We start from the raw sequence: 27,808 nt of genomic DNA on the forward strand, positions 1-27,808 counted from the left end.
AGCGGGCACTGGAGGAGGGGGTCTGAGAGAGACTGAGGGGAGAATTGAAAAGAGGTTTAGAGGGGGTCTTAAGGAGGGAGAGGGGGGTTGGAGAGAGAGGAACAGGGGTGTCTATGGGCGGGGCCGCATACACTATCCCCCGCCTTCCTTTGGACTGAGCGCCTCTCACAATTACCTGTTCACCACAACTGATGCGAGCGACTTGGGCGAGCACATGCTGCAGACTGAAGCCGAAACTCAAGTGAGCTGCCTTTAAAAACAGCCCCCGGACTCACGAGGACCGCTCTAACCATCGTACATTCACCAAAACCACAGCTCAGTGTGTCAGACGAAGGTTCGAGTTAAAACGAGGATTTTTAAAAACTCACCAAGATGCACTTTTTGTCTGCCGGGTGCCTGGGTGCCCTCCTGTTCACGGCGCTTCTGAGCCAAGGTAAGCTTTTGTCTCGCGTTTTTCCGCGCGGTTTTGTCTGTGGCGCAAAGTCGCAGGTGCTAAACTTAATCACACGTTTATAAATGTGTGAACAGGATTTGGGAAATTAGGCATGAAAGGCACATGTGAAAGTATAGTTGTTTTAATAGTGAAAAAGACTCAGGGTAGTTGGCTATTCAACTTATCTGATCTAAATACAGTTGGTTACAACATGGGGCATTCATTCCCATTCATTGGGCTCGTCTATACACGACTTTTGGAATTATAATAGGCCTACCTGATTTAATTCACGCATTCTCTGTCTAAATGACCGACTAAAAGTTTACCAAATAATTGTTGTACTGTTAAACTTTATTAAACTATTTAAAATGTTCATATTTGTGTTGCAGTGCTGAGTTTTTTCACACACACACACACACACTCTAATGAACCGGTATTGTTCATTCATCTAATAGGCCTACTTCTGCCACTGTATTGTCCCAGAGATGGGAGAGGCTCTGAGGTAGTCGTACACCCCCTCCTGCCTTCACGTGCGTCTGAGATATGATGTCATATATGAAGCCTCATTTTTCTTTTTGCCGGCTGCTGATGCTGCCCTCACATTCTGCTTGATTTATTGTAACTGTGTGCAGCTTCTGGGGTGGGAGTATGTGGAAAGGCATTCATAATCACATATTAGACAATTTCAGCATTATGGAGGCTTGGTTTGTAAGTAGCAAACATGAAATTTGCCTGTTGTGGTGGTTCAGTCTGAAGTCCATGCAAATCCAAGTGCTATGTTTCAACTGCCACTAAGCCCTTGATATGTTGTGTATTCTTTAGTTTCAAACATTTTAGTCACGTTCCGACCCTGTTTTTGGATACTTCAGTGGGCCAACAGGTAGAAGTGTCGCAGAAATCTCTCAGCCAGGCCATTACAGTGTATACAAGACCTCAGATTGTTCTCTCACATGTCAGGGAAAGGGGGCAGAGGGGCTTAGTGGTCTACGTCGTCACACCACACTGACATAGTAGTAAATTAACACCATGCTGCACCTATCCGTCAGGCTCAGGTGGTTTGTTTGAGAGGAAACGAATGGGCCTTTTAGGTTGGGTTTTATGGCACCGTTCTGCTGCAGTGCCGTGTGCTTGAGACCGGGGCAATAGCGCACAGAGTAGGTAATAGTTCTACACTTTATGGTTGCTTATAACAGTGTGACTAGTGGCTTTCTTAAATAATGGGACAACAGATGCTAAGTGATGCCCCTGGGTCAAATAGTAGCTTTTTATCTTTCTGTAAGGGTTGCAAAGCATCTGCCCTCCAGTGTGCAGTGATTGTATATTTATTTGCCTTTACCCCAGATGCCCTTCCTTATTATCTAAGTTTGGAACGCATGAGGAAGCAAAACTTGTATTGTAATCTTTTTTGGTTTGTTTGGTCATTTACCATTGAAAACCTTGTTATGGAAGATATTTACTAGCAGAAATAGCCAATTAGCTTAATTACTGCAGGGACAAAACTGTGCCATAACTCCATATATTGTTAGTTAAGCTGACTCACAGTCCCTTGTAACCTAAGTTAGTTTTTTAGTTAAGTTTTCCAGTACTGCATTAAAGATAAACTGGAAATTAAATGTAAAGTTCTACAGTGATTCCACAATATCACCATAATAGCACACAATTATTTTCCAGTGCAAAGTAATTTATTGAGTTTGGTATTTGCAATAAAAGTCCATCAATATTTCTATACTTGGTTATTCTTGGAATGAGACGGAGGAAACACCAGGGGTTTTGATGATTCATTGCACAACCAAATAACAAAGGAGTATCTCTATGAACAAAAAGTCTGGAAAGATGCATGTGTTTTTTTTTTTTTCGCCCACTTGTCTCCTCCCTTCCCCCACCCACAGGCCCCTCCTCAGCAGACAGCCACTGCTCCCTGTCACAGCTGGTATTACTTGTCAAGCGACTGGGGGCTCTCCCTTTTTTGCTAATGGACTAATCTCTTAGCGGGGTCACCCAATTTCACCTGAGATGGATGCACTTGGCCCACTCACATCTCTAAATAGGTTATGTCTAAGCTTGCCTCCCCAGTGCTGTGTTGTTTATACTGAGGAAACCACTGCCTTAATTGTCTTATTGGCTGACTTGAGATTTTAGTTGAACTGTGACTTTGCTTGCACACAGCTCATCTTCTGTTCTCTGCTTGATGTTTGAAGCCTGTCTGTCTGGTAGTGGTTGTTTCTTCTTTTCAGGCATGATTTCTTTGTAACTTGCAAAGTATTGTACCCATTCATGCAAAATTCACTTGCATTCACGAGAAGTGGGCCAGCTGAATTAAGCTTTTGAATAGAAATGCTGCATGCAAGCTTTACTTATGTTGTGATTAAAGTAATGCTGTTGATGGATTTAAATAATTACATTACTCAGCCAACAAATTAGAAACTCAAACAGATGTCATTGTCAATGGTTCTTTTCAGTCGGCACTATTCTAAAGGTAAAAAAAAAAAAATCCCACATATGTTTTGAACATGTTTACCAGCCAGCGAACAGTCCCAAGCCCGTATAAATGCAGCCAAAATCAATCTAAGTATAAATACGAGGCAGGTGATGTATTTTCTGTGTGTTTGTACTTTTAATGCATTCCAGTTGACTACACCTTGGAAAGTTGAGTGTGAGACAGATGCCATTATTCGCTAGAAAGAATCGCAAAACAAGTGAGGAAATAAGAAAGAAACAGATGTTCAATATGGGGGGAGTTTACCTCGGATGAGCTGGCTGATTATGTGCTCCTTAGGCACTGATGAGAATCCAGGAACAAAATAGGAAATGTGAGGTGCATTTTAAGGAGCGCCAGTTTTTTTTTGGCCCATTGCTACTGTAAATTAAAGTCGCATTAGACTAGAGAGGCCCGTGTAACTCTCCTTAGGGTGCCAAATTCCATCCATGTGCCCCTAGCAGTGCCATTCAAAGCCCCCCAAGTGTCCACAGTTAATTATTGTCATGGTTACTTTAGTTTTAGTTGTACGGAAAAAAAACTTCATCTGAAAACTGGTCTCTTAATTAGTTACTCTGGCGTAGTCATTAATGCTGAAATATTACTAAATGCGTTTGGAAAATGGGACTTGTGGATGAAAATAGTAGCTTGAAGTGAACTTACAACCTGCAGAGAGGGAACAGTAGGCAGATGCATCAGTTTGTCCCCAGAGAATTGATGGTAATAACATATGCGTCCCCACCATATGCTATAGTGCTCTGCTACACAAGGAGGCCTAATTAATAGCTTCAAAAAAATCCATAAATTCACATGCAAAAAGGAGCTCAATGACAGTACATTATAAAACATGACAATTTTGCGAATGTGAGTAACAGGAATGAAGGAGATTTTTGTTTTGTTTGTTCAGCAGTCTAATGCACTTTGAAAACACTTGTGTACTAGCCCCTCCCCCGCATTGAAACAGGTGGAGTCGTGTTGATTTTAGGGCTGCAGAGGGGTCCAATGTGTCTCTTTTATGATGCCAGTTTGTGAGTGCAGTTGTTGAAAGAAAAGCAGCGTGGTCTCATCACTCAATATACCTCTAATGGTTTGTTATTTCAACTTAAAAGCTTTAAAGTACAAATTTCAGCAGACATTCATTCACCTTATCCAAAAGTATAACAGTAACGAATTAAGTTTTTTTCTCTTTTCAAACTTCTCACGCCAAAAACTAAAATCGGTCTGTAGTTGAAAAAACATGTGCCCATTTTGAGCCAATGACTCAGTGCAGAAGAGGCTCTTTGTTCTGCACTGGCGGTTTTACACAGAATTATCAGTAAAACAGCAGCGAGTGAATCTTAATTACACTTTGTTGATTGGTTCGCCCCACTTTAGGCGAAGAGGGTGAGATGTATTCATCGTTTTATAATCTCGCCTGAAATAGCCTCTCAGCTGTCCATTTTCTTTCATTTCTGGACAGGTTTATAAAAGCTGCTTGGATTTATCACAGTAATTACTTTCAACACATTGCTGTAGCATTTGAATGTTGGAAATTAAGAGAAAGTCTGTTGCCAAAATGAATGACAGATTTCTACTATCTCTCTTTTAACTTACTACATTGAGAAGTAGTGGTTTACTTTCCATGTAGTTGCAGGATGGAGGCTATTGTTTCAGGATTAACAACAGGAGAGAGAAGAGCCCATGTACTATTTGATTACAATGCATGGTGAACACCTTGGTTTGCATGTCCTCTGGAACTGGGTAGCCTGCCGTTTCTAGGACAGAAAGTGCAGTTGCCTCTGTCTTTTGTCATGAAAGCTTTCGCTGGATTCCTGGGGACTCCTGCCGACTGTATTGTGTTTGGGCTCTTCTTAAACAAATGTGTCTATGATAGGGACTTTTTGCTCTTTGTCATTAATATGGAACAGCACACCCCCCCTCAGAGTTACTGCTGCTGCTGCTGCTTGTCCCGCTCCTCACATGTGTACCCTGACTAAGGAGGGATAGCGGGGGGTATCTCCTCCATATGAAAAGCCTGGGGCCACACCCATCTCCTCCAAGACGCTGGATCTTTGTTCGCCTGCTGTATTAGGCCTCATTTTAATGAATTATCTCAGAGGCCCAATTAAGTGTGAGGACAGTTTTAGACCATAGAGAATCTGTAAGTGACACCATCCGACAAAGCGTGCCTGCCTACCGACCCCTGGGGACCCACTTTGTTGCTCTACCCATTCCATAATATTGTGTGAATAAACCATACCATTAAATGCTTGTTAATTTATCTTAAAACAACATGTAAAACCAGATTCGACTGGTTTTGTGAACCCAGAGTGGGTACAGAGAAACTTTATGTTGATGTTAATGGCAAAACCATTACAGTTAGCACTTGCACTGTAGAACATTTGCTGGTCTTCTTGTCATTCATCTCTTTTTACAGCTTCTTTATAGAAGTCACTGTTCATTAACCACAGTTAGGGAAATCTCCATTCTTTGCTGCTACATTCAGTGTTTCCTTTGGGAGGATTTTGTGCCTGAATTTGACCTCCGCATTCACACTTTTTGCCATTTTAAAAGCTCTTTCCTTTGTGTCGGCTTCCTGTCCAGCTCCCTTTCCTTCAGTCTGCAGAAGCATCGGTCTGTGGCGCCTGCAGCCATCTTTGATTACTGCTGCTTCACTTGAACTTACAGGAGAAGACTCTTCCGTCAGTGTGAACAGCTTAAGTTTTTGGACTTTTTATTAGGTTATAATCGCTCCAGTAAATCAGAAAAATATAACAGTTTAATATTTTGTCACACAGGAGGCTTTCCTTGAATAGTACATCTGTGACATCCTTTCATCTCAGGAATGTTTAACGGTGAAATGATCTAAATCCCTCTTTTCTTCAGTACATAAAGATATGACTCCCTTGACTCAGTTTCTGTTGCGCACCATGTGTTTACTTTTATAAAATGTGAAATGGGAACCACTTAGTGTGATATAACTTCACCTTTAATATTCTGCATGCTCTGCACTACGACTAATACGTGAATCCCATTCATTAAAACACACATTTTCATTCTAGCCTACAGCTCTTTTTGCTTAATGTGCAACATCTTGTTTAAAGAAATTCAATCACTGAATTATCTTTACAACATCTTATAATATTCAGAAAAGGTTTTAGATGAAATGCAGCAATGTCGGCTCAATGTTAGACTGTATTCAAGTACATCCCTTTTGTTTGCATGAGAAAAGTGACAGTGCGCCTATGCCCTAGAGATGTGTTTTATGACGCTCAGTTCATCTAAGTATTACACTGTTCCAGGCAACACCAGACCAGGCAATAAAGCCAAAGAGATCCTTGTCTGTTAATTGGATGCAATACTTAATTTTCTAATGGAAGGTTTAAAGGGGTCAAGTGGCCTCATGTTTCTGGGGAGAATCTCATAACAGTGAACAACACTTCTGCACTGACATTTCCTCTCTGTTCTTTGCATTAAAATATGCATTCATTTTAGTGCCAAAATGAAACTGATATGGGAAACCTGCGCTGTTTCTACCACCGGTCACTTATGTATGCCGTTATCACACTTTCTAGCATCTCCAGTTCTTGAGGATTCAGTTAAATGGGTTTTGCAGACTTTAATTTTGAATAATGAATGTGTCACAACTAGTTATACTCAAATGCACACACCATTTCCTCTTTAGTCAAAACTTAACAATGAGAAATGGAGCTGGAACCTGGAGCTAGTGCAGGTAGTGATTTGGGCAAACCTTTGATGTCTCACAAGCAAGTCCTGGCATGTTCATTAAGTCATGTATGATAACACTGAACCTCCCCCCATGCAACACTATAGCCTTTGCAAGTGCAGGCACATTAGATGAATTCAAGTTAATGTCTTTCATGGGGCTTTTATTGATGTCTTGAGGGTAACTACTTTTTTTTGCTAGTGTTAGTGTTATAACTGTTTATGGTAATGTTTGTGGCTCTCCTGTCTTACTCCATTATGTCCAATTTCTTTACAAAGATTAGCAATAACAATAAAAAAGTAACAATAAAAAAGGTTGGACTGTGCCACATATAAATAGCCATGCAGGTAACATTAAGGTTCTTTTTTTCTTTTTAGCAACCCTCTGACCAGTTTTGCTTGAAGGGGAATTGTCATGGAGAATATTTCCTGAGAGATTTGAGACTCACAATCTTTTGAAAATATTTTCTGTATTTTCTCTTTGGTTTCTTGCACTTTTTGACTTATTGACAGCTCCTTTGGTGAAATGGGGCTGTTTTGTTGCTGATACCAGATCTGCAGGGCATTTTATCCATAAAAATAGATAGAAACTGGAGAGGGCAGTGGCAGTATAGGATCTCCATTGGGGGCAGATGGCTAAAAGCACTCGGCTTGATGTATAGCCTACCCTCTTGTCATGATGAAAATGTAATGGCCAGTACTAATGAAATGATCATGTCTTAAAGGAGCCTGCATTGGAGGCGACAGGAACCTATGCAGAATTACATTAAGCTGATGTATCTCAATGGGGTAAGAGAATTAGAAAGATCACTATTTTGAAATTATACACTGGAAGGGAGTATTCATCTTATGGCAATTAGAGATGAGACCAGTAAATTCAAATATACAATTTTTTAGGTCTTATTTGGTATTGAGAACAGCACAAGTCCAGATCTGGTGACTTCAGAGGTAGCAAAAAGTTTTTCTTGAGAAACAGTCAGTTAAAATTTACATAACAAAGAATGACAACAAAAGAAGAATAGTTTGTTTCATATCATATCTAAAATCTATCTATGAAAAACTAAAAAGAGTTGTAGCTTGTTGATCGCACAATATTGTCCATCACACGGATATCAAAATCAAAGCCCCATAGAATGAGAGTGTGATTTCTCTGTAGTATCCACATTCCATGTATTGCATTGCTTCAGGCCAGGACATTTTTGAAGCCCTCTTTATACCAGGCACTGTGTTTGGGCTTATTGGGATGGGTAGCACTGCCTCCTGCTTTTGTTTGGGAGGGTTAGAAGGTCAGCTGTGTCATTATGAGTGCACAACAGCGCCCGTGTCTCTTCTCTCGGTTAATGTGAAAGTATCAGCCTGGCCGGGGCAATTACCCGAGATGAAAGCCTACACAAGCCATCTGCTGAAACAAATAGAAAATATGTACCTATTAATATTTGTGTTTACTCAAAATATGCATATTTTAGACAATACGAGAGTGGATTTTGTGATTTTATTTAATACAGCCAATTTGTTTTGCAGGAATATAGCCTAACTCCGGCCCCAAACGAAGCACTTTAGGATCAATAAGTAGATGCATTCTTGTATAAAAGTGATGGGTTGGTCTCTGTCCATTAGCGTCAGTGTGGGGTGGGTCGGTTGCTTTGATTGGTATCCTCGGGCAACCACTAGAAACTGTAATGTACTCCCAGTCATACCCATGTATACTAAACGCAACAGCTGCCATGGGACATATCCAGTGTTCAAAGCCTTCTCTATTGCTGGGGGGGGGTAGGGTTAGTGGTGGTGTACTCTTACAACAAAAGAGCAGGAAGTACTGGGAAAGTGAACAGGCAGGTACCAGTACTGTACCAAAATCAGATTTGTAGCCGTGTTTCTTTTAAGCATATTGCAGTCTCATTTATTAGATTATTTTACAACACATGAAAGCTTTTAGTCTGATTCTCTGTTTAACCTTTCCATGTGCTATGTCACTTTGAGTGTTATTCAAATACAGAATTTGTTTGATATGCCATGTCAGTATTGAGTAAATAGAATAAATAAGTTAAAAAAACTATCAAGTAAAGCCATTATTAACAGAAACAAATACAGACAAACTATCAAATTAAAAACTAATTAATAGCAATGATTTTGGGAAAAACAATTTGCTGGTGGTTTTTATTTTCACTGTGCTAAATTAATTACATCTTACTAGCCATAATAACTTTTTTCTCCATAATTGTGCTTGCTTTTGGTATCTTTTGACATCTGGTTTGAGCAAAGGTGATATAAAATAGTCAATAATATATGATCTATGTCGAAGAGACTACCTAGAAGTGACTGTTCCACTTGCCTCCTCGGCTCCAGGCAAAGCAGAGTGCCAGGTTAATGTCCCATATGCAAAAGAGCAGTGCCTCCTGTCTGTGATGTGATAGCTTTCCCAGAGAACCTAGTCAATGCACTTTGATGTGGCAAAGGCTTTTTTCAATGTGTTAGGAATATTTCAGTGATGCCTATTAGCAGATCTGGCAGTATGAGGAGGAAATGAAAAAAACCTTGCGATTACTTTACGAATCTTCTACTTGGTACAAAATTCAGTCTCCTAAAATGGTGCAGTATTGAGAGAATGACTACTACTACTACACTCTTGATCCACAGTATTTACCAAGTCATTCTTAAAGCATTAATTGTTCTAATAGACTTCGAGTGGAAACATCATTATCATTTTAATTACATACGCAAGAGTGAGTGAACCTCTCTCATCAAGTGAAATGCATTTATCTAAACCCTGTAATTGCAAACCATGTAATCAGTTGTTGCCACTCGTAAAATGCACTAAATGGTCATATAACTTCAACTTTTTTGATGGATACAAATGACTACTGACAAGGTCTGCATTAAATAAATAAATAAAAATAACCAGATATTAACTGATAGTTTGCCCCTGTTTCAGTTCTTTTTAAAGTTGACTTATCTGAAGACACATTGTTATTACTGCCACTAATAGTAACCCGCACCCACACACAAGGGCAATGATGAAGACATAATCTTGTGTCTTGTGGCTTCCCCATTTTGCTTAAGTGGGGTATTTAACCTTTTCTCCTTGTAAAATAAACTTAACGGTTGGTTAAAACTTTTAACCAAGTGCTTCCACCAAACATTTGCTCTGCTTGTTTAATTCTTTCTGGATACTAATACAGAGACATGGCCTTGAAGCAGAAGACAGTCAATAACAGGCACCTCAATAGACGAGTGGATCTCTTATTGGCTGCTGCAAATGCTATTTTTCAAAATCAGAAAATGGAAATAATTACCAAGCATTCAAAGGCTGCCATGTATCTGCACTGACTGAATTAATATTGTTAATTGAGTTCACCCTTGTGATCCCATGCTCAGATAACTGAGCTAGACGTTGTACAATAGAAGTGAGAGTGTGCTTGCAGAGACTTACTGAACTACTGTATGTACGACCTTGTGCTTTTAGTGCATATGTGCGCGTTTGCAGAAAGTATTTGCAATGATTTTCAAACTGTTAAAATATCCACAGTTTTAAAGGCAATTTAACAACATTTTCCATGTGTTACCAGTCTAATTAAACAGACTTTGTCTCGGCAGCAGAGGGGATTTAACATGGATTTGCCAGTTTTGTTATTTGTAATACACGTTTTGCTGATCCAATTTACCCACATCGCTTTGCTTCCAGTTTGTTCACAGTTTTTTAATTAGAATGGAAAGGACATGGTTTAATTTGAGAACCTGGGTCATAAGAGCCATGTAACAATTTAGAAATGATTGTGATTTTTACAGTAGGCAATAGTATGTGTCCAAGTCTTTGTGTACTATGTTGTAATTAGTTGTTGAAATTAGGACAGCTATTTGTCTAGTATTGCAGTATTTGTAACAAACAGTTACTTGTGGTTGTAAAATTACTTTATGAAATTTAATTTCACAAGTAAGCATTTCATTAAAGTTGTCAAAATCATACTCAACATTGCATTTATTGTACAATAGCAAATTTAATTATGATATCACTGGTACACGCCCTTGTACAGTAAGACATGTTGGACTTGACAGGTATTCGACTCATTCATATTTCAGATAAATGGGAGGGGTGATGTCAGCTTTTACCGGAAGCACCACCATGAAGTCACTGACAAGGCGTTGCGGTGACTCACTTTGAACAGGGTCAATATAGAGGACGACCAAGAGGACGTGCTGTGGTGGGTGCTTTGTTAATAGGCCTGTGTAGCCTTTAATGGCACGTCGTTAGTAAGGGTAAGGGTAAGGAGTTGTCCCTGTCCCATAGGCCTCTCCCCCCTCCAGCCCACAGCCCTCAAATACATAATTCAGAACATAATGGATGTGATTTCTGAGTGCACTTACCACCCGATCACTCAAGGCCCAATGCTGCCTTAAGAGCTGTCCACTCCCCTCGTCCCTCACAGATGCTCGTCCGCTCATGCAATTTATGGGATTTTTTAAAGAGTATTTTGAATGGATGCTTGTGTGGTCGAGTGTGCCGGGGAGGACATTTTCAAGACTAATGATCATGCCACAAGATCAATTTCTAGAAAACCTTATGGCGAGTCATTTAGAGTGATAATTACCCCCCTGTAATAAGCTTTTATCTTTACGATCTGTCTTTGTTCTGACAAAACAAAGTGGTCGTCACAAAACTACACTGTACTAGGGTTAGTAAAACATGCATATTGTGTTGTTATGTACTATGTAACAAACACAAATAGAGTTAAATATTTTGATACATAGAAGATTAAAATCTGAGGTTCAATCAAAACTTTCTAAAAAGTGATTTCAAGGCAAAATTACAAGTCAGAACTCAATTACCCAGGAGAACTTCGAAATCTGCAATGTAAATTGGTCAGATGAAAGTGCACAATATCATATACTTCTAGTTAATATTGCAATGACATGAATGTATGAAATGAATGTATATTTCTCAGCCACATAATGTAATCCCTGGATGGTGTCATTTCAATCATCTTTGACCCAGCTTCTCCAGGGCATAACTGAACAATTTAAACAGCATCAAAGTGGTTTCTTCTGATTGGGTGTCCACAGTTTTGGAGCAAGAAGACATTCATTTAAAAGATGATCATTTATTCCCAAACTCCTGACAGTGCTTCCTTTTAAGATCTCTTATTGAACTCCATTGTGGAATCAAAGTGAAAAATACAAGAGCTTTTCAAAAAGATTTAGTGCAGTGGAAATCCATTTGCAACTTTGTATTTGGAATTTCAGCTTTTCACAGAAATATGGTTGGATTTCTGATTTGTTTTTGATTGAAGAAGAAATGTTTTACAGGTTATCTTGGTTGGCAAAAAGTAGGCACTATCCGATCTCTTCAGGTGAATATAGTTCTTTTATGAATGCTATTTGTGCATATGAGAAGCACAGGTGTAGTTGAATTGGAGCCCTTCTTTTGAGCTTATTATTGTGAGCCTTAGCCATTATTCTCACTCCACCTACACCATTAACCCACAGCAGAGCTACCACTGTTTCGACCATGTTCTCTGGGAATTGCCAATGGGCCTTCAGGGGCTTTCTGTAAATCACAAAGCGAGGTAAACATGTGGAAAAAACAAGTGAGCCTGCCTACCAAGATCTAAATTTAACATGCTTTGAAGTCAGACAGACAGTTGGTATTTTTGATCTTATATTGTCTGCTTAAAAATCAACCACAGCTGAAAAATACATTGGCTGGAGAATGAATAAATAATCTAACAGCAAATGACCCTGTCTGGGACTGTACACTACATAATTTCATGAGTCAACCATATATTATATTACTATATCTAATTTCCAAACAGAAAGACTGGCCTACTTTAGACTATGTTAATGTTGCATCAGTTGCTGAGATATATAGCACATACAAAATTAAATAAGTACTTAACACATAGTTATAATAAATATAATATGAAATAATACTCTGAAAAATAGTTTGAATCTTTACAACCTGCCCCAGGAAAACATTGAATAAGCTCAGTATAAGCTTTGGGTGGACTTGGGGTGGATTTGGTCTTTTCACCACTGCCAAAATCATATTTCCTCAATATAAAGCCCCTCGTTATTTTCTTTTGTGCCCTGTCTCCACGTGGGAACACAAGGCTGATCCCCCCACAGCAGCAGGTCTGCACAGGTCTGCCTCTGCCTCCCTGGGACGTGTGTGCACTCACAGACAACAGGGGTTTCACTCACTGCACTAACAATGGTGGGCTCGACAGGTGGGAGCGCGCCAGTGTGGCAGGACCGTCCCACCCGCCGCTGTCGTCTGCAGGTGTCTGGTGACCACACACGAAGAGCCACATCAACATTGTTTTCCTGCCTGAGGGGGCAAGGGAGGGGGCGGGCCATGCCATAGAAAATAGTGTGATTTATCTAACACAGGAGGCAGCACACTGTGGACTGTGGCCTTTGAATACTACATTTGAGTGAAAATGTTTTTATAAGTTTTCCAGCTAAAGAATATTATAAGTCCTATCATTTGTTGTTTCCCTTCAAAGACAATAGAATGATACTTGCATAGATTTTTTTTTACTCCAGTTTTATGTACAAGCCTCAACATTTGCACATTAATGTTTTTCTTCTTTTGTGGTGTCACATGGGAATATGAAGACATACTTTTGATTGTAAATTGTGCTATAGAAATAAAGGAGTAGATTGGATTGGGAAGTAGAAGTAAGCATACCTGAAATCTCATTTTGGCCACAAGACCACTCTTTATTATTGATGTACTCTAGTGTTTACTTTTAATATGACATGGGAGATTATGGAGGATACAGATTTCTAGCTCTGCTGTGCTGACTGAAAAATCAAAGGACATCTCTACATGCACCTATTACATACCCTTTTTAACAGTGTTTTTTGTTAGTTGTTATATTTGGTAATAAGAAGTTGTTTTGTAGATGAAAGTCAATAAAGTAAAAACTGAAAAACTGACCCTAAACTTTGTTAATTGTGTGATAGTACAAGTTATGAAACAATGTTTTACTAACAGTGACTTCTAATATTGTCATGGTTATGCATCAGTTGAGCGTCTTAGTCATCTCAACAAATCCCATTGCACTGTTATGCAAAATACTAATGTTTTGGATGAAGTTTCTTGATAAAAGTATGAGAGAATGGATGCTTTATTAAAAATGGACAAACTCGGGTGGCTGTATTCTGCTCGACTGTGAGAAACATTTTTAGAAAATGAACTCCTTTGTCCAATGTCACCCTGGGTGCCCCCCTCAAAGACCATTAGATACATTTCGAAGGTCAAAATGATGTAGAGCAATATCTTAGGACTGTCTGGAAGCATTCTGTCCCTTTACAACAGATGGTGTGGCTTAAAACAAGACTTGCAAAATGGCTCTTGAAATCATGCAGTCCATTTGCCATTATGTGCTTTTGTCTACCCCTGAAGTAGAGCAAACTTGCACCTTCTGCCTCCCGTAGGCAGCTGTCATTTTGTTATCCTAGCCTGTATTTGTATTGATGAAAAGATGCAGCAATGTACACTCTGTCCAAAATGAATCCCATTAGCTCTCACCAGGGTTAAAATAAAAGCAGATGTCCTTAGTATTATCCTATAAAATCAATGTCAGGCAATTACAGTAGGCAGGCGAGAGCAAAATTACATAGCAGCATTGTTGGTTATTACAATGTGATTTTATGCTTTATTGTTTCAATGTAAAACTTCCCAAAGTGCAAGATAAGGCAAGTCTGATCCCAGTCATCCATCAGTGATGTGATTACACCCTTTCCATTAAGATGGACAAATCGAGAAAGCGGATATTTTCCTGTTCGTAAAAAAAAATATATGTGTATGTATGTGTATATATATATATATATATATATATATATATATATATATATATATATATATATATATATATATCACTCTTACCTTCTCACCTTGAAGAGATACAGTAGTGGAATTCAAATTTGCTTGTTATTGTCAGGAAGACGCCAGACCTACAGTGAATACAAATCGAAAGGAGTTGGCCCATACAGCTCATTTACTACCAAATTGCTACAAGGATGCTGAGGGGATAGACATGGCTGACAGAGCAATTTTGCAATAGTTTATAGCAAAACCACACACCTTACAAATGACAGCCTTGACAGCCAATAATGAGAGGATCAAATTCCTATTTCAGTGGCTATTCTTGGATTCAAGAAGTAGCTGATCTGAATACTGTATAGCTTTTCGATCTCCAGGTATTGTTATCATCATCCTTGATTGTTGTCCTCCAAATCAGTATGAGTAACAGTAATTTATTCTGTTATAAACTACATTCCACATCATTTGCTAACAATGTTGAATAAGCAAATGAAATGCTAATGCAGCTAAGGCTAACCAAAATTCTTCTTCAGCATACAATTTGGGGCAGCAGTGGTTCAGCTGTCAGAGTGCTAATAGAAGAAAGAGAAGAAGTAGAAGTAGAAAGAGTAGAAGAAGAAGAAATCAGCTGGAAAGTCCCCCTGGCTAGAATGTCCTCCTGAATTCTGCTCTTTATCCCTACATGGCACCTAACATGAGTTGATTATGTTCATGGCAAGCAAGTATGGGAATAATTCATATATCCCAAATCAATAGATACAGATGCTCTAGGTCATGAGGAACAATACAATTTCAAAGGAAACTTCTGCGAGCCATTGAGGATTATATTGATATTACATACTGAAAAAATGTGTGCTGCTTGGGAAGATCAGTAAAATGACATAAACAAAGCCCGACATTTGGTCTCGCTACAGTCATGTTTAATTTTATTATGATATAGAATACTGATTTCTAACTCAATACATCACAGTGCGTGACACGGCCAACTAAAGGCCTGCGAGAATGTACCCCCTCTCCCGGGCACAGCAGTTACCCATGTGCAGCCCAAGAGAAGGGGGCGCCCAGAGGGAGAATGTTCCCGCTGAGAGAATGGGACGCTCAAGACGGGACTTTCAAGCAAGAGGGATGCTCAAGCCGATATTCGCTTGTCACCCAACCCAGAGGTCAATGGTTCAAACCCTCTTTGGAAAAGTCTCTTGCCTATGTATGAATGGTGTGTGAGTAAGTGCTTAATGGTGGTCGGGGAGGTTGTTGTCTATTGGCTAAAATTAGCTACATATTGTTTCAAAATACACTCAAAGTGCTCATTACAGTCACAGTTACAATGGGCTTTCTTGGGTTAGTCCTTAGCCCACCAACACTATTCACTATAAGAATCTAGTCTCTTGCCTTATTGATCTAGCTCAACTGTATGTGTCAGCCCCCTCACCGCCAAAGCACTTCTGAAGCCTTCAAGTCTGTGTGGACACGTACCATGGGAACTCTATTCGCTGCACTTGCCTCATTTTCAGCACTTAATAACTTTGAGCCTCTCCTTTCTTCCTGGATACAGATAGATACTATAGCAACACACAGTTAGGGATGGTATAAGACGTGGAGGATGAGGAGGCAGGGGCGAAGGGGAGGCAGATGATTTCCCATGTGGGCTGTCGTCACCTGCCTCGTCACTGGGTCGGAGACATTTGAGAACATGAAAGGTGCTGTGTTGCTGTCAATTATGTGGTTTGCTATAGCTTTACACAATCGCTATTGAGAGACAGGAGTATTCATGGAATTAATAAGGAATTCACCAACACTAGCTTTTTGTTCGATTTATACTACTTCTTTATTATTTTTTACAGAAATGTCTTTTCTGACACTGGGGTGGGTAAAAATAAGTCTTACTTCTTCCCACTCCATTTCGAGCATCACTGTAATTTTTATGTGTCTATCTTGGACTCAACCTGTACAAACTGTACTCTCTGTACCACTTTGTTTGTTCTGCTCATTGGCATAGCTTGAAATAAAGTATATATATATATATATATATATATATATATATATATATATATATATATATATATATATATATATATATATATATATATATATATATATATATATATATACACATATATAAATGTGTTTCTCACCTTCCACGTTGGTAGGTCTCTCTCACCCTCATTCAGCTCGGGTCCTTTACCAGAGGCCTGGGAGCTTGAGAGTTCTGCGCAGTATCTTTGCTGTTCCCAGTACTGCACTTTTCTGGACTGAGATGTCCATTGTTTTTTCCCGGTATCTGTTGAAGCCACTCTCCCAGTTTGGGGGTTACAGCCCCGAGTGTCCGATCACCACAGGCACCACTGATGCCTTTACTTTCCAGGCTCTCTCCAGCTCTTCCTTGAGTCCCTGGTATTTCTCTAGCTTCTCGTGTTCCTTTTTCCTGATATTACCATCGCTTGGTATTGCGATGTCCACCACCACTATGTCTGGTTGGTTCGCCATCACCATTCTGTCAGTCTGTATCTGGAAGTCCCACAGGATCTTGGCTCGGTCATTCTCCACAACCTTTGGAGGTGTTTCCCACCTTGATCCTGGGGTTTCCAGCCCGTACTCTGCACAGATGTTTCTGTACACTGTGCCCACCACTTGGTTATGTCGCTCCATGTATGCTTTCCCTGCCAGCCTCTTACACCCTGCAGTTATGTGCTGGACTGTCTCAGGAGCCTCTTTGCACAGTCTACACTGTGAGTCTTGTCTGGTGTGGTAGATCTGGGCCTCTATTGCTCGAGTGCCCAGGGCCTGCTCCTGAGCAGCCAGGATCAGTGCCTCTGTGCTGTCCTTCAGACCAGCCCTCTCAAGCCATTGGTAGGATTTCTTGATATCAGCCACTTCAGTTATGTTCCGGTGGTACGCCCCATGTAGGGGTTTGTCCTGCCATGATGGTCCCTCCAGCACCTCTTCCTCTGGACCCCACTGTCTGAGACATTCTCTGAGCACCTCATCTGCCGGGGCCTTGTCCTTGATGTACTCAAGGAGCTTGGATGTTTCATCATATATATATATATATATAAAATTTTGTTGATTGGCTTGTATATACTACTGTACTACTTGTTTTTAAAAGTTTACTAGTTTACTATGCACCAGCTGACTATTTGCTCTAGTACTACACACAAAAGCACTATCACTTAATTATCACATTTAGAAACTTACATTGATTTCTATTAGTTACAAATTATTACTACATTCTCGTTACCAAGCTGAAGTATGTGTAACTTTCAGTATGAGAAAATTTACTTAAGTACTGTATACATACTTCAGTGATTGGTTTGGCGGCCCCATATAACTTAATAAATACCCACTGTGCTACTTACATTTACTTGTGCATCAAAAGTTAAAAAGGTCATAGATTCTCACACTGTTGTCCAGGATTAACTTATCTATTTGAGCAGCAGCAGTCTCGTCTTTTGCGTGTGTCATTAGTCCCCATTGTGTTTCACTGTAATCGGTTTTGATAAGGCTTACTGCTTTATACAAAGTTATAAAGGTTATCCTACAAGCTGAACAGAATTGTACTGGAATATTAAAAATGGCTTTTTGAATTTGAAATGTAAAGTGATAACCCAGACACTGCAGAGCTGGAACTCTGATAATGACTTTTTTTTTGTTCAGAATATCAGTAAAGCTTTGCTTATATGTCTTGCCTGAATTACTTATAGGCCTACATACTATTCTACAAAAACAAGTAGAATAGTAGAGTTCTTCTCTCAGAAAACATTTTGTTCCACCTTGTGATGTCATGTGGTAATACAGGAAGTACTCCACTGTGTTTTTAAACTCCATACCCCTTTCACTAGAATCATTTGGATAATTTCAGCCCTGGAATTGCCAATATCTAATGAACAAATGGTAAAGGGTAGCTGTTACCATGACAATTACTGCTCCATAACATCACTAGGTGGAACAGAACATTTTGAGCTTAGGAGATGTAGATAGACTAATAATTAACAGGGTTATTTGAACATGTGTGAATGAAACAAACACAACTGTAGGTATGTTTTTGAGGAGGTAACAGCATTATAACATGGCTGAAAGCACACAAGAGTTGATTTTGTGTAATATTGGACCTTTAATTATAATTACTAGTTATTTGGCAGCGACATGCTTGGGTGCCTCATGAACATAATGTGGTCAGTGTAGGTCATTTATGTCACTGGAAATCATTAATCAACTAAATAGATGAATCAATTCAGACTTGCAAAGTGTGTATCTTTGTCCATGTGCCAGGAGAACTCATTAATTCCCTGCCCTGAAAGTTTAGAATTTCCATAATCTTTCTACCAAAACCTGCATGTCCAGATAAAGGTCGCTAAAGCATAAAAGTCAGTTCATTAGATTTACATCAGGATGAAATGAAATAAAAAACTACCTGGTGTGAGATTACTACACTGTTTTCACCTACTACTTGCATTGCGGAAAGATGGATGAGGTTGAGGTAAAAGTCACCAAAATGGCTATGGGAACTAGTCACTGTGAAATCAAGACTCAAGACTACAGTCCAGTGTATAAGTAGGCCTAGTATTTTGTTACTTATCAGTTTTGTATTTATATCAAGATGGAAAGTTGGGTTAGGTTAGTTTATTTACCATTTAGAGAAAAACACATTAGAAAAACATGTGGAAAACAACCACATCAACAAACAATAAACAATCCTTATGGATGACGTAATGACATTGTGTAATAACCAAGATGCAAAGATTAAGTAGCTAAAATAGTATGTCAAATCATATATCAAAGTTCACTATTCAAGTTTATAACAGCTCATGTGAAGAAGCTACTTGACCAATGAATAACTTTACAATAATACTCAAGTCATTCACTCTAACTTAAAAACATGTCTGACAGCCTAAATAGAAAAATGAATATTTGTTGAGATAAGTTAATATCTCCACAAAATGTATGTCCAGCTTGCAATCAAAGGTACTATAGAAATAACTTGAAGTTAGCTTAGCTTAGTCAATTTTAGTAGCTTAGTCAATTTTGATATCTTCATTGGCGTTATGGTGGTATTTTTCTCAGTTTTATAAAAAAAAAATATTGTCAAGCCTAGTGAATTTTGATGGACCATGGCAAAAAAGAGCATCTCTATCAATAGAAGTTTCACCAGTTTTCCTAGTTTTGCATTAAACTTCAACTTTTGTGTATGATAAAGGATGAATGCCTTTCTATTTTATATAGAAGACAAACTTTACAAATGGGTCTGGAAACATATTGTTAAGAATGAGAAATGAAAATGACTTACCTTCAGCTTTTGGCTTATTTGTTTAAGTGATTGTGAATGTGTGGCTAATCCTTGTCGTTTATTTAGAATTACTGAAAGACACGATTGTAGGTGTGGCAAATCCCGGACAAAGCCGCCAGTCAGAGTAGGAAATGGGACTTAATTGTGCTGAAGTTGGATAGTGCCTTGCTTATCCTTTTGTGTGTTGAAGGATTCCCAGTGAAAGTGTCACTTGCTGAAATATATGGCACAGTTTGTTTTGTCCCGTGCTGTCAGTAATAAATGTCGCCGAACCTTATTTAAATGCAGGGATTGTATCGGAGTGAGTGCAACGCTGCATTATCTGTGTTTTCTCAAATAGCGGCGTGTTGTGGGTGAGTTAGACGGCTTTGATGTTTATAAGCTATTCCATCTTCCTGGATGGTGCTGTAAGAACTGATTATAGTCATCACTGTGTGTGGATACACCTCATGCATGACTCGCAGTATATTGGCCAGATAGAATCATGATTTGCATTTTACTCAGTAGAAGACAGACAACATAGTCCATTGAAATTATATTCACTTTAGAGTTACTTTAAAGTTTCACTTTTTTATACTAACAAGTAAACATATGGTACATCTATGTAGCTATTATAAGCCCGTTAAAAAAGTGCAGCATTTTCTTTAAGTTGAATTACAAATACCTTTCTATGTGCCAGAAGGCCAAAAAAACCTTGGTGTCTACAGGCTTGATAGTTATAACAAGAACAAAACCATGTTTCTCTGCAAAGTGGGATTAGAATCGGGAAAAAAAGACAAAACAACCAAAGAATAGGAAGGAGACCTTTTATGCTTTCTCATCCTCAAACCGCAACTGTGCAAATATGCCTAGTGGGGCCTAGTAGTGAAACCTGTGTGAACAATGGTAACTATGGATAAAAATGTCAATTGTATTCTGTTTACCAAATGAAATAAAACAGTGTACCACAGTCTTAAATAGGCATTAGTTTATTATTACTCTGTTGCACTATTTGGCCACTATTTAGAAGTATAGTTTCTATCAAATTTCTTCACACAACATCTAAGATATTAGAATTACTTTGCTTAAAGCACCTTGAGCTCTATAAATATGTCTTACAAGTAAAAAAGTAAAATTGAGCAGTGTCTAATTTACATTTGACCTGTGACTGTTTATTTCCCTTTAAAACCATCTGGCTCTAGGACATCACTTCTTCCCTTTGAGATCCTTGGACTGCCCCCTCCTCTCCTTTGCCTTCTCAGGCACACTGTCTCCATGGAGATACCATGAAAAAAATTTTGGAAAGGGAGCGGTTACTTTTACCAGAGGGCCTGTAAAATTAGACAAGCTCTATAAAGGCTGCTGTTCTTTGAGCCCTAAGTGGTATTGATTAGTGAGTGTCAGTCAAATATTTGCAGAGAGGGATTTCGCCTAGGGTCTAACGGTTTTCAATTTTTACTCTAAATTGTCACGTTGTTTTTACCAAAAGTAATTGAAACAATGTGTCTTTTGCAGTGAGCAGTTTGGATACTGTCTTTGGTTTTTATGGAGAGACACTGGAGATCCCATGTAAAGGAGCCACAAAGGAAGACATCCTCATAACTAAATGGAAATATGTAAGTCGCCGCAGAGGTCAATAGATTCATGGTTGAAGTGCGTCTGACACCCACTCATTATGTAGGAGCCACGCCCAGTCTGAGTGCACTGTGCATTAGAGCATGCATCTGTCCCTACCCTTATGACATCCCCATCAGCTTTTATTTGAATGGAAAGCCAATGGTTTCGATAACTGTAACAATACTACTTTGCTTTGCTGCACAGGACAAAGGCGATGGGCTTTCCGGAAATCTGTTGGTCAAAAAGGAAAACGAGAATGTGTCTGTGAGTGCTGAAGATGAGTACAAGGGCAGAGTTAGCCTGGCTTCTAACTCCAGTCTGCTGCTGTCTGAGGCCAGGCTGAGCGACCAAAGGGCCTTCACCTGCATGGTGGTGTCTGGGGGAGACATCATTGAAGACACAGTCAATGTGGTCATCTACAGTAAGTAAACAACAAGCACAACTATAGTTCTGTTGTGCACTGTGAAAAACCTTCTTTTTGTTTGGTTTGGGAAAAAGAAAAAGGTTCTGTAATGCACCAAAGAGCCAAAGCAGTAGTGTGGTTCCAGATCACAGTTTAGATTGAAAGATACAACAAATTACACTACCAGTCTGAACATTTATGTTTCTTCTTTATTTTCCTGATTATTTACATTATAGACCCTTTAGATTTTATCACAGAACCCCTGTAAAGTGAAAACTGTTTTAGGATAGAGGGCTAAGGGTTTGCTGTGTTAAAAATGCAAAGGGTGGCTACTTGAGGAATTTGAATATAACATATACACAATATTTATATCTTCTGTATATAATGTAATGTAGTAAACATAAAGAAAAACAGTATTGAATGAGATGGCATGACTTTTGACTGGTAGTGTATATTCACATATATTTTTTCACTACATATATTTATTCACTCAATAAAAGATAAATTAATAATTTTAGGGATCTTTAGTATTGCTGGTGACTTCTTATTTTTAATTGTCTTTCTTTTTTTCATGAGATATGGTATTTTTAAGGTAATTAATTTAGGGCTAATCAGGCCATCATTTACATTAGGTTTTGTATTGCAGAGACACCCCTTGGCCTGGAGTTCACTGAAAAGGCAGAGGAACTAGAAATTGGCAAGCAAACTAAGGTGAGTCGTTCGCAGATAAACATCTCTGTTTGTGCCTATATTATTTGGAGCGGTAAGAGTGAAAACGTTTGCCTGGGCGGAGGTATCTTGAGGCACAACAAAGCTTGTGTCACTACTGTAATGAGTTCTTTGAAGTGATTCTCATGAATTAGTAAAGAGCAGACCCTCCCTGAGAGTAATTAAAATACCCACCGGAACCAAAAGACCTGAAAATGCTATAGGCAATTCAAGGTCTAGCCAGCTCATAAAGGCTGACTCTGTATATTTTTGAGAAGATACGAATAAATATGTTGCTATTTTAAATCTCTAAACCTCATTGCCCGTATTGACCATTTTAAAGGTTGTGTTTATCTTGTTTTGCAGCTTGGGAAATGTATTGCAGAAGATTCTAACCCGGCAGTAAATATCACATGGCTCAAGAACAATAAACCACTGCTACAAGATGGACAAAGTATTATTTCTCAGTGTCTTTAATGCTATGAAATGACTTTTTTTTATATTGTATTAGTGATTGTCATGGAAAACAGGTCAGTTTTTCTTAATTATTTTATTTTTCCTGTTTGTTAGGCATCAACATCCAGAACTCAGTACAGGTTGACCCTGTGACAGGCCTCTCGACTTCCACCTCTGTGCTCATGTACTCTGCACAGAAGGAGGACACCGACGCCCAGTTCAGTTGCAGCACTGAGAACAGCCTGGGGCAAAAGTTGAGCTCCTCTTCTGAGAGGTTCACCATCACCTGTAAGTCTTTGTACTTTTTTTTTTACAATGTATGTTGTGGTTTTGGTGTGCTCATGAACCAATCACAAACTATGAGGCGATCATACCTGAGACCTGTTTGTCAGTGTTTAGATTCAATGGTCTAAATATGACTTTAAAGTTTTGATACAGGAATTTGTCATGTGTAACATTAAGGTTATAGTTTTGTGTCTTGAACATAACACCTCTGGTGGCGCGCTTACAAAAAGCTGTTAGGATCACATGCCTCTCTCACACTGAGTGTGTTCTTGTCTTGTATTTTGTGAGCAGACTCGACAGAGAACATCATGCTGCAGGTCATTGCTCCTGAGCCTCTCATTGAAGGTGGCAATGTGACTCTGAAGTGTGAAGCAGATGGTAACCCCGCTCCCACCAGCTTTAACTTCAATCTGAAGGTATACTACTTTCACTGATTCAGTCATAACTCTAAAGACTTGACTTGTACCATATTAATTGTACCGATCTGATCTTTAAAGGGAAAAGAGACAGTGATGGTAGAGAATGACAACACCTTCACCATCATAAATGTGTCTCGTGACACATCCGGTGAATACAAATGTTCCCTTATTGACAACCCAACAATGGAGGCCTCCAAGGACATCACAGTCAACTGTAAGAGACTGACACATTCCTACACTGCATATCTCTGCAGAAAGCTGCACCCTAGTTAAGACTGAAAGTGAAAAGAGTTGTTCATTGGAAAGTGTTCTTTTGGAGAGCCTGCCTGTCTTGTCTCACTCTATTCTGTATAGAGAGGCTTAGTGTCAACCTTGGAGCCTCTAATAAGCTGCATCTGCAGCACTGTGTAGTTACCATCAATGTCTCTAACTTTTCAAGGCCTCTGAACTATACTTCTCAACACTCCTCCTTTAGACCTAGACATCAATTTGAGCCCCACGGGGAGTGTGGAGAAGAATGCAGGTGATGCCCTGCCTGTAAATCTGAAGGTTGATGCTTCTGGCGAATATAAGGTCTTGTGGACAAAGGTAAAATATGGTCTGACCAAATAAATCTACTCAAATTCACTTGATGAAAGTTTGCAATAGTTTTGTTTTTTCTTTTCTAGGATAAAGTTAAACTGGACCAAGAGCCTACATTTACCAAGCTTACATACAGTGACACTGGACTGTACGAGTGTGAGGTGACAATGGGGGCACTAACTGAAAAAGTCTCATTTGAGCTGATTGTACAAGGTAAGGCTTTGAAAGTATCAGGTGAAAGAGGTTCTCCTGAGTTTTTCAACATCTAAAGACTTCTTTCTGGTAGGTGCTCCTGTTATCAAACAGCTGCTTAAACAGCGCAGCGAGGATGGGCGGAACAAAGTGCTTATCTGTGAGGCTGAGGGCTCCCCAAAGCCGGCTGTTTCCTGGAGCATCAATGGCACCTCGGTATTTAACTGATATTTTGAAACACTGACAAAATAAAGCAAACATATCAAAGTACGGTACATTTTGGACTCTGTGCGACACTGGATATGGAGGGGGTAACAGATATTTATGAATGTGCTGCATATCCATGTTTATATAAAGGTGTTGGCAGTTAGTCTTTGTGTCTGGGGATTTCCCTCGGAGACTCCAGCATCTACTGTATGCCCCAAAGACTTAGTATTGTCCTAGTCTCACATACTGATCTAACATTGCCCCCTTGTGTTCAGAAGTTGTCAGTGTAAAATATGAATATCTTTTGACAATACAATTCTTCTGTTACTCAGTCTAATGAAGGTCCTTTCATCAATGGAAAAATCACTCATAAGATCACCGTAGTGCCTACAGCCAATCTGACTGTCTCATGTACAGTCTCTAACGACTATGGCATGGACACCAGAGTTATCAATGTATCATCCCGTAAGTAATTAAAGCCTTTTTTTTTTTTTTTTTTTTTAAATCTTCCAAACAGTACTTTTTCCCGCCTTTGTAGATGTTAACTTTGTCACTAACTGGTTTCTGGTATTTAAATGTTTCATCATGAGCATGATATCTCTGGATTATAGTCAAGATGGTAAAAAATGTGCACAAAACAATAAAAAGTCTGGAAATCACAATTACAAGTCAACATGATTCTATGTAAAGCTTCACTTTACATCACTACATATTGTTTATTACAATTTTATGCTTTCATTTTGTGCATGGATTGAACTTAGCACTCACTGCTTTTCCATTCCCGAGTATGTGGAGTTGCACTTCAGCTTTCTTTGCCTTTGTTGTGTCTTTATATGTTGGGATGCTGGGTGTGACCTGTTCTCTCCTCTTTAAAGTGCATGCTGTAGTGTAGCAGTTTTTAACAGATCTTAGCCTGTTTTTCTGTTGTGCTGCTTTTATTTATTTATTTATTTTTATTTTGGTTGGACGTTAATTTTTATTTTATATCTGATTTCAGTATTTGAGGAGGTGAGAATGGATAAACGAGGTAAGTTGTAGTGGTCTTCTTATTTGTTAGAACAGTGTGGGAGGGTTAAGCAAGGACAATGGTGTGATCAAGAGTACTAAAAACTCCTCTTTGAAGCTTTGGATACTTCAATTTGGACAGAAACAACAACATACTAAATAAAGGTGCAGGAGGCATGGAGCTACCAGCATCCTAACAGTGCCAGCATTGTTCATGAATTCTTAAATTGTGTCATATTAACATTGTGTATAACATGGCAGTTCATAACATGCAGCATGTATGTGCCCATTCATCAATGTGTATACTTAAAAGATCTTTAAATTACTTGACATCTAATAATTTTATTTGTTTTTTGACAGATCAATCAGAAGACGGTGATCAAACCAAACTGGTGGTTGGTGTCGTTGTGGGTCTTCTAGTTGCTGCTCTTGTTATAGGACTGGCTTATTGGGTTTATATGAGAAAATCCAAGTATGTTCATTTTGATGTGAATAAATTAAAATGCAGACTTTTAAAATTGGAAATGAACTAAGCATTGTTTGATGTCTCAACAGGCAGGGCAGCTGGAAAACCGGTGAAAAGGAAAGTGGTTCTTCTGAGGAGGAGAAGAAACTTGAGGAGAAAGTAGAGGAGAACAGTCAAAAAGCTGAAGTGTAAAGAATGCATCCAACCTGTGGAGATGTGAAAGGTTATTACCCTTAAATGTTTTTTTCTGCAAAATACCTGGTTATTTCCAGTGTTGGCACTGAGTGTGAATCCTCTTCTCTAATAACGTAATGAATGTGCACTTTCACTATATTCTCTGTACAGTCATGCCGTAAATTCTCTATTTTATTTGGCATATGAATAGATGTGTTATTAGTTTAATTATTAGAAAATGAATAGATTTGCCACTTTCTTTTTTTCTAACTACTGTACACTCCAACACTATAAAAGCATGCACAGTTTGTATCAACATTTGATGTATTTTCTCTTTACAGTGGATCTTTGCACATTTCTCTTCACCTCTTTTTGGAAGAAAAAAAATGTACATTGGGATGAAGACAGTTTGGATTTGGTTTCAGGGATCATTGACTAAAACATATCCAAACTCCCCTTGACTCTTGTACCACAGCCCCACCCAACCATTCTTAAAAAAATGAGTGGATATGTGATATACATTAACTTGTCTGCACTACTGATCAATGTGTAAGCTGTTGACTATTAGGATTTATGTTAGAATGAACTTTTTTGGAAAATGAGAAAATGCAGTTCTGTTTTGGTTTCCTTAGTCGATTCAAGTGATATTATAGTTAAACAGGGGCCTTTGCTGTAAGAATGTTGGGCCTATGTTGGACTCTTTACACATAGCAAGTGCGTAGGGGTTCCATCAGCATTCATTTGTCAAATGTTCCTCTGCCTCCAACTGCTGTCTAAACATGTTTACTTGAAGATTTGTTTCTTTTAAGGCACCATTACATTAAGCTTAACAAGAAGACTCTTGAAAGGGCTATGGGTATATTCTTATACTCAACTTGGTTAGTTAAGAAAAGATAGAACTTTATACTTTTTAATCTCATAAGAGAAAAGGTGGATTTCAGATTTACACAATGAGAAGCTGGTAGAAGTAGAGGATTTGCCATGCTTATGTTGCATTTGTTGTCATTTTATGAATGTGCTTTTCATTTCATTATGTTTACAAACATTTAGTCTATAGAGAAAACAGAAAACATACACATGCCTTGATTTCAATATACATACATAGTTTACACAATTTTTTTTTCTTTTTTCAATTGAAGTCCCAGGGACTGCTGAAAAGCTCTGTTAATAAATCTTCCTGTAGTAGTTTCCTGTTGTGAGTATGTGCACTAGGATTCATGCTTTCATGTCCACTTTGTGTAGAATCACAATGAGATACATTGAGCAGTAAAACTCATTATTTGGTTGTTAACAAGTGCAGTTAGAAAATATATCACACCAGGATGTATTGTGAAAATGTGATTTGCTTTTCTTAGCTATTTATATTGTACATGATTGTTTTTGCTTGTAGGCAAACACCACTGTCATTAAATCATATCTAGAAACATAATAGCTACAGGCAGGGTTGCCAAAGTTATGATTGGCCAGTAAATCTTTCAGCATAATTGAGCAGATTCTGCATGTGATAATTTTGGACTCTCAAGCTGCTGTTTGTTGACCATTTTGTGTAAAAAAAAAACCCCATCATAATTGGAAATATGACCAAAGAAAGTGAA

The 27,808-nt window shown here is 38.8% G+C and overlaps 1 protein-coding gene across 1 annotated transcript; it reads left to right on the forward strand.

Moving 5' to 3' along the window:
- Positions 1-207: 207 nt before the first annotated feature.
- LOC110163725 (CD166 antigen homolog A-like) lies at positions 208-27,808 on the forward strand. Its single transcript, XM_020928737.2, has 16 exons — positions 208-433; positions 21,215-21,315; positions 21,521-21,737; positions 22,366-22,430; positions 22,794-22,881; positions 22,998-23,171; positions 23,460-23,584; positions 23,666-23,801; positions 24,063-24,175; positions 24,256-24,382; positions 24,456-24,577; positions 24,901-25,033; positions 25,566-25,595; positions 25,934-26,045; positions 26,129-26,262; positions 26,555-27,808. Exons 1-15 carry the CDS (start codon positions 373-375, stop codon positions 26,229-26,231), a joined length of 1,707 nt encoding a protein of 568 aa, XP_020784396.1. The 5' UTR covers positions 208-372; the 3' UTR covers positions 26,232-26,262; positions 26,555-27,808.

Source organism: Boleophthalmus pectinirostris, unplaced genomic scaffold (assembly GCF_026225935.1).
Source record: "Boleophthalmus pectinirostris isolate CB_2022bp ecotype Guang Dong unplaced genomic scaffold, ASM2622593v1 HiC_scaffold_9, whole genome shotgun sequence".
NCBI lineage: Eukaryota > Metazoa > Chordata > Actinopteri > Gobiiformes > Gobiidae > Boleophthalmus > Boleophthalmus pectinirostris.

Coding starts and splice junctions, on each gene's coding strand:
- LOC110163725 (XM_020928737.2), top strand. CDS start 373: ATGCACTTTTTGTCTGCCGGGTGCCTGGGTGCCCTCCTGTTCACGGCG. Junction 21,738..22,365: donor AGTCAATGTGGTCATCTACA/GTAAGTAAACAA, acceptor TTTGTATTGCAG/AGACACCCCTTGGCCTGGAG. Junction 25,596..25,933: donor GGTGAGAATGGATAAACGAG/GTAAGTTGTAGT, acceptor GTTTTTTGACAG/ATCAATCAGAAGACGGTGAT.